Source organism: Salminus brasiliensis, chromosome 9 (genome assembly GCF_030463535.1).
Source record: "Salminus brasiliensis chromosome 9, fSalBra1.hap2, whole genome shotgun sequence".
NCBI classification, from domain to species: Eukaryota; Metazoa; Chordata; class Actinopteri; order Characiformes; family Bryconidae; genus Salminus; species Salminus brasiliensis.
The window spans coordinates 15,637,883-15,645,954 of record NC_132886.1 but is presented as its reverse complement, the minus strand read 5'-3'; the positions used below and the strand labels follow the sequence as shown (position 1 = coordinate 15,645,954).

General features: G+C 42.9%; 1 protein-coding gene across 1 annotated transcript in view; it reads right to left on the bottom strand.

Annotated features, from left to right (window-relative positions):
- Positions 1-5,276: 5,276 nt before the first annotated feature.
- The window catches only part of slc8a4b (solute carrier family 8 member 4b), an 87,901-nt gene continuing 85,105 nt past the window's right edge, over positions 5,277-8,072 (bottom strand). Inside the window, exon 10 of the mRNA XM_072687576.1 lies at positions 5,277-8,021. Coding sequence (XP_072543677.1) covers positions 7,642-8,021 — 380 coding nt within the window. The 3' untranslated portion in view covers positions 5,277-7,641. The remainder of the gene's footprint in view (positions 8,022-8,072) is intronic.

Below are 8,072 nucleotides of genomic sequence, written 5' to 3'. Positions count from 1 at the left end.
CTACTTGTGTTTCAGCATGGACAATTTTTTGAATGAGGCACAGTGCAATCTGATTGACAGCCAATCAGAACTGAGGTAACATATATTAGTCTTAAAGGGACAGTAACAAGAACAGTCTGCTTATATTGGGTGTCACATGACGTCCAAAAAGTCAAAAACATTGTTTTCTTTTTTTTTCTTTCTTTTTTTTTTTAATGGAAGTGGAAGGACTTTCATTTTAAAACAATTATTATTAATTTAAAAGCCAAAAACTGTGTCACACAAAGTGATAAAATATGACCTGTGATTTGAGATTTACATGAAATGCAGGAATTACAGTTCTTGCAGTTGGAGTAAGCTGGAACTGAACAGTTTTCCTTTGTGGGTGATGGAGGAGGAGAAGCTACTCAGCTCTTTATGCCACTAGTCACAGATTTTTTTTTAAACCAACTAGAATCTGGATCTCCCGTATAGAATGTTTATAGGCGCTCTCACTTCGGCCTCTAATTGTCACATGGCGCAGCGTGTTCGGTGTGCGGCGGCCTTCAGGGTTGTGAAATCAACAGTTTTTGGTATGTAAACACACAGCGGACATGTTGTGGACATCAGCAATCATTCTGAAAGCCATGGCCTTACAATCCACACACGATTCAGTGCGAAGACCCTGTGCTGCTTAATAGACCCAATCTTTAACATTAGGCCCAGAGTTAGACAGGCTGTCAATCTGGGGTTGTTTTTCTTTTTTTTTCTTTTGGTATTTGAATATGTGCATAAATGGAAACTGACTTTCTTTTCCAGTCAGGATTTGATCCATCTTCGAAAACTGTCTGGCGGACGGCCCCAAGCTAGCAGCTTGACTAAACAGCTAAATCCTATCAGGCTACATGAGAAAACAAATCGGAGCATTACAGCCTGCTGTCTGGGCTTTTCTCATCTTGATTCATATCGATCCGGCGGTGTTCAGCGATTCCACGTTCACCCCAGGGCTGCTGTGACATTGCAGTCACAGATGAATCACACTGAAAGAAATGACAATCCTTTTTCTAATGCTGCCTACCTACAGACTTTATAACGTGATGTAAGCAGCACATTTGAGCGATTCCAAGATGACATGCAGGGAAACACCAACCTCCAGTTCACATACAGTACCAGATTGAACATGTGCTGATCAGCATCACAGGGGGACCCATCATCCAGGCTATGAAGGTTATTCATTGGTCTTGCTAAATGACTGACTGTTTTAATGTACGTTAACTAGCTCTGAATGTGTGCATCTACACACCTGTGTCTGCAATAGGTGTTTTTGTCATTTGAATTCAGAGCACTAGTTTTCCATTGTGAATCATTTTGATGTCATTTCTTCATTTAAGGATCTCCACATTTACACTGTTATTGTCTGATGGTGGCCCCACCCGCTTCCTCCTTCGTATTTTAAGCACAGGAGCTTGTTTATTCCTCTCTCTCTCCTGCTCTACATCCCTCCTCCCCTAGGGAGACACTGTTTTCCCCTCTTTCTTTCTCATCTCGTTCTGTTGTTCCTCTCCAGTGGATAAGTGGATGACGGAGTGGCAGAAGAAACAGCAGGCGCCGGACTGTCAGACTTAACTTCTCTCAAATCAACATGTCTACACAACCTACACAAGTCTCTCTCTCTCTCTCTCTCTCTCTCTCTCTTTCTCTCTCTCTCTCTTTCTCTCTCTCACTGTCTCTCGGCCTCCCTCTGTTTCTTATTCTTCTTGCTCACTCTATGTATTTCTGTCTTCTTTCAATCTACCCTTCTGTCTTACCCTTTTCTGTCTTCTTGATCTACCTGTTTCTCCAGGTCTCCCTCTCTCTGTCTCTCATTCTCTATCTCCATTTCATTTTCTCTTGATTAACGCCTCTCTCTCAGTCTGCCTCTCTGTCTGTCTACCTTTTTCTCTCCTCTCTTGATCTACCTCTACTAATCTGTCCATCTCGCTCTCTGTCTTCCTTTTTCTCTCCTCTCACAATCTACCTCTCTCTCTCGCTCTCTATCTACCTCTGTTTCTTTCTCACTTTTTTTTTCCTCTCCATCTACCTCTCTGTCTACCACATCTCTTCTCTTGATCTAGCTTTCTCAGTCTATCCCACTCTATATCTGCCTCTCTTTTTCTAGCTCTCTACCTCTCTCTCCTCTAATGATCTACCTCTCTATGATCTCTCTCTCTCTCTCTCTCTCTCTCTCTCTCTCTCTCTCTCTCTCTCTCTCTCCTCTTCATCTCCCTCTTTCTCTCCTACCTCAGTGTCTCTCCCAATCTACCTTTTCTTGATCTACCTCTGGTTCTGTCTCTCTCTGCATTTTTTCTCTCTCTTAAGCTCAATCTACCTCTTTCTCTCCTCTCAGGATCTACAAGTCTCTCTCTCTCTCTCTCTCTTTCTCTCTTTCTCTCTCTCTCTCTCTCTCTCTATCTCTCTCTTCTTGACCTCTGTGTGTCTTTTTCTCTCCTCTCATGATCTGCCTTAATATTTATTTTGTTTTACTGTCATATAATCTACCTCTCTCCTCTCCTCTCAGTCTACCTGTATCTCTCTCTATCCTCCTTTTCTCTCCTTTCCATCTGCGTTTATCTCCTCTCTCAATCTACCTTCTTCTCCTCAATAAATCTACCTCAGTGTCTCCCTCAATCTGCCTTTATTCACGTTTTCTTCCCTCTGATGATCTGCCTTATTACTCTACCTCAGAGGTTCACTCTTCTCTCCTCTCTCCTTTTTTTCTATTTGTCTTTTTCCTCCCTTGCTTTCTTTCTCTATGTTGATCTCTCATTGATCTTCTCTCTCTGAGCCCTCTCTCCATTTTTTGATCTCCCCTTCTATCAGGATCTTTCCTTCGGTCTTCTTGATTTTCCCTATCTCTCTGTATCTGGACCCCCCCCCCCCCCCCCCCCTCTGCTAAGTGGCATCTTAAACTGCAGAATTATTCATGTGTTTGAGAAGGACAGTACACACAGATCACACTGAATGTTCCTGTCATCAGCTCTGTTTGAAACTTTAATTCGGATTGAAAAGAAAGAAAAACAAGGTCATGTTTAAAAATATCTTCAGACAACATTTCCTAAAACCACACCAGACTGGATAGAGTCATGAAGGACGATGAAACATGCTAATGCTGTGTGCACATAAGCTCTCTAAATGACCCCCCCCCCCCCCCCCCCCCACACACACACACACACACACACACACAGAGTCCAGTTCCTCCACAAAAACCTCAGCCTCAGAATAAGAGTCAAGTGCATGAAGTTGGAAACATGAAACGCAGATGAGACGTGATGAGATGGTTGATGCAGATGGAAAGCACTTGGTGATCCTCAGAGGGAGCTCAGAGACAGGCTGGGATTTAAAGCAATGATAAGCTATTCAAATGCACAGATCAGCCATAACATTAGCCATAACTTAGACAAGTGTGGTCAAAAGCACTGATTATCTTCATCCACAGCGGCATCTGTGAAAGGGTGGGATATGTTAGGGATCTGGGCCAGAACATCTTCAAAACCTCAGGCAGGTCTTATGTGGAGTTTTCTGGTATGCAGTGGTCAGTACCTACCAAAAGTGCCTCCAGAAAGTATAGCCAGTGAACCGGCACTGCCATGGGCACCTAAGGCTCATCAATTCTCATGGAAGCCCCATCTCACAACTTCCAGGGCTTAAAGGATCTGCTGCTAATGTCTTGGTGCCAGATACCCCAGGACATCTTCAGAGGTCCTGCACAAGGACAACCTATACAATATTTGACATAATGGTATTAATGTTATGGCTGAATGGTGTGGGGTTAAAATCAGAATGAAGGACCAGGATCTCACACACACTCGCGCACCCACACTGAAGTAGTGACTGAAACACACACAGATAATGGTGACATGGTGGATACTTTCTGGTGGTCCTTGCTTTTTTTTTGACATATTCCACATCAAATGTAAAAATCTAAACAGTGGTTCAATATGCAAATACACACACCCGACACACACACACACACACACACAATTACTGATTGACCAAATACGGACACTTTGCTGCTGTCATAAGAAAGACCCTGTGTTCATTTTTGCTGTTTGAAGACATTTCTGGACCAGTGGTCCAAAACTAAAATCTCATTAGCTGTACATTATTAGACTGTACGTTAACGCCACATTAACACCGTACATTAGCGCCAGGGACGTTTGTCTTTTTCTTAAAGAAAAAAAAATTAAACAGGGTTTCCTTACGACAGAGACAATGTAACATAATTTCAATTAATGACAATCAGAAACACATACCAGACACAGAACACACAGCTGTACTGCACCAGTGTTTATGAGGACTCACCAAGAGAGCTAATTTACTCTACTACTCCCCCTCCACCACTTACTGTGCAAACATTAGTACTGCATAACCACTTCTAAATGAAGGCCAATCTGTGTGTGTGTGTGTGTGTGTGTGTGTGTGTGTGTGTGTGTGTAAGAGAGAGAGAGAGAGAGAGAGAGAGAGGGAGAGAGGGTATTATGGCAGGGAGACAGTGAAAGAGACAGTGTTGAGAAATGTATTAAAAGGATGTCTGCACTGGGTGAAGCTGTGAGGTTAATGTGTATGGAAACTGTGTGTGTGTGTGTGTGTGTGTGTGTGTGTGTGTGTCTGCCCTCTTGTTCACTCTACCTGTCAAGACACAAAGTCAGTGACACCCAGACACACCACTTTCAGTGATTGGATCAGGACACCGGGAGAGAAGCCAGCAGAGACATTGTACTACACACACACACACACACACAACCTGTGGTTTGTAATCCGTGTGTGTGGAACAGAATCTGACATTGTCATAACAAAATTTCATATCTCTAAACTGACAACTTTACTTTGAAAGGTACTTTTGCTATTAGGGATGAATTGATATGTGATTTTAGGGGCTGATAGGGGAATTGTGGGCTGATGAGGGAACTGTCAGCCAGTATGGGAATTTTAGGTCGATATGGGAACTGTGGGTTAATATGAGAATTGGGGGCTAATACAGGAATTTTGGGATGATATGGGAATTTAAGGCTGATTGAGGAATTGTGGGACAAAATAGGAATTTTTGAGCTGATAGGGGAATTCTGGGATTTTGGAATCAAAGTGAATATAATGGACTTATGAAGTTTTGATACGAGTACAACAAATTACTTTCATTGTCTAAAAAACACCACTTCCCATGACTCATCACCTACTTATCTGAATCTTAATCCACAAACGCTGTCCCTAATCCCCTCCATTCTTCACCACAGACGTCACTGTAACACCCCCCCCCCCCCACCCCCACCCCTTTTCTCTCATTCAGAAAGCACTCTGGCTATCTGGCGATGGAATCCAATTACAGCAGTTGTTTTTGCGTTGAGATGTTTGGGGCTGGCCCTTCAATTCATTAAGACTTAAGAGCAAGCAGACTGCAGGAAAGAAAGGTAGTGACCTTATAAGGCGATTACCACACACACACACGCAGTATCAACAGGCTCAGACAAGACAATGACTCTCTGGAATGGTTGCCTAGCAACAGGAGGTCCTAAAAATACACTGCATACGCATCCCATCACTCAAAACAATGTATTAAGCTGAGGCAGCTACTCCAAATAGCTAAACGTCTGCACGAGTACTAAATCTGTCACACTTCTTCCCTTTTTCTCTCTCTCTCTCTTTTACTCTCTCTCTCATCTTTCGTTTTTTTTCCCCAGCTGTATGAGATACTATTCCATCCATCATTCTCTCACACACAGAAGTACAGTAGACAGAGAGGCGGAAATGTTTATAACTATCTCTCACTCACTCACTCACTCACTCACTCACTCACTCTCTCTCTCTCTCTCTCTCTCTCTCTCTCTCTCTCTCTCTCTCTCTCTCTCTCTCTCTCTCTCTCTCTCTCTCTCTCTCTCTAGCTCTCTCTCTCTGTGCATCTCTTGCTCTCTTTCACCCTCTTTATCTTCACAGTAAACCCAGCTGTTACAAATACTGACCTTAACAACATAAACAGTGATAACGGATAACAGACAGTAACAGCAGAGTATTGTAATCAATATATCAAAATAATAATCATAATAATAATAATAATAATAATAATAATAATAGTACGAATAAGAGTAGTAGTAATTACACCTGCAACGTCCGACCACATAAAATCAGTGTGTTCCTGCGAGAACAAGCCGCGTGTACACACTCAGAACACATGGCCCACATGTAGGGGGTCCGCTGTGGCAAAGGTCACTTCCTGTTCCCATCCAGTATTTCTATAGTAACACCTCTCCATCTGACGTGGGGAAGGTGGCTGCCGTTCCATGGTAAATGCCATCACACACTCTGCTCCTTTGCTGTGCACTTCCGACTTATGGCTTTGTTCTCGCTAGTGTTTTGATTCAGAAGGTTTCTTTGAACACTTAAAAAAAATGTAATAAAAAAACAGAAACAGAAAATGACTGTTTTTTCTACACCCAGCCTAACCTCGCACTAAATGAGTTTACACGGTCAGTGAAAACGCTCTGCTGACTATCCTTTTTTAGACAGCATCTGCGTCCAGTCTGGACAGTTTTAAATAGAGGGTGTAATCTTCAGCACCATCATTAGCACTTTCCTTCATTCTTCTTCTTCTTTCTGATTGGTTCTTTATCTCCAGCTTTCTGAGTCCAGGCACAGAGTGTCCCATCACAACATCCTTCATTAAACCTGCAGCGTTTTCCTTCTCAACCCACAGGAGATCATTCCTTCACATCCACACCATCTTCTTTTCCTTTTTTCTTTTTAAGAAAGTGATTCTTTCTCCAAACTTCCACTCCTTCACACATGCGGACGTACGGCAAGTTCATCGTTTGCTGTAGTCTGCTTAAGTCCGCATCCGATGATCCAAAAGTCTTCTTTACAACATCATTACAATTACACGATAACAACTTGACACCATTGACACTTGACACCATTGAAAAAGAGTACAAAAAACAGGAACCGGGTCTTTAGACTGGCTCAAACAGGAGGGAGTGGTTGAAGGAGGAGGAAAAATCTATAGGCTCACTGGTTACTGGTTACACTCTTAAAAATAAAGGTGCCACAATGGTTTTTTTGGAGTGATAGAAGCTTTGAAGAAACCACTTGAACTCTAGATATATTATTCAGTTATTAATTATAATGCAGATTTTGTGGCGTTCCTCAGGGTTCTATTTTAGGGCTTATGAACCTGATGTTAATTATTGTAATTAAAAAGAGAATTACAATTATGAGGGATTATGAAGAACAGAATGGTGGGCCTATGTACAGGGTTAAATAAGTATTTTAACTGAAAGAGGGAGAGTAAAGAACCATGGTCAATCTTATAACGTAAAGGTTTTTGGTTCCATACCAATTAAAGAATTTTTACCATACACCCAAGCTGGAAATCATTTGAGAACCTTTGTTTTTAAGAGCATACAGAATATTAAGACAACTTCAGAGTTCTTACAATAAGGCAAAAGGAGAAAGGAACCCACGGTAAGGTACTGCTTTAGAAAACAGAGAGGACGGATGGAGAGAGGAAGATTTACTAGTGTGTGGGAAGAGACACAGTTCATTTGAAAGACTAATATGTGTCAGAAGATACGTATCTACTGTGAGAAGTCAACCTAAAGTCTCTTCACATGCGACTCTCTCTCTCTAAATCTCTCCCCCTCTCTCTCTCTTTCCCGTTTAGAATCCAGGAATGTGGCAGTATGCTTCCAGAGAGGCCAGGAGAATGTAGATAAGCCAAAGCATGATGAAGATCAAGGAGGTCAACAGTTTGCAAGTCCGAGGGCCGCCCAGTTCTCCTCCGGCCACAGAGGGGCGCCGGCGGTACAGGAGAACGCTAACACTCACCACACACAGCGCAGTGAAAAGCGTGACGGAGAAGGCCAGGGAACCGGGATCCACCTGGAAGGGTTTCCCCTGAGTGCGCCAATACACAGCCGCGATGGTCCACGCCACACCGATGCCCAGGAAAACGTTGACCGCGTTGCTGCCTGTCACATTACCGATGGAGGCGTCAGCGTACTGGTCCTGGATGGCAGCAACCTTACTGGCAAAGGTGTCTGTAAAGAAGGTTCAGAAAGAAACATAAGTCTGAGACAGTGGACAGGGCA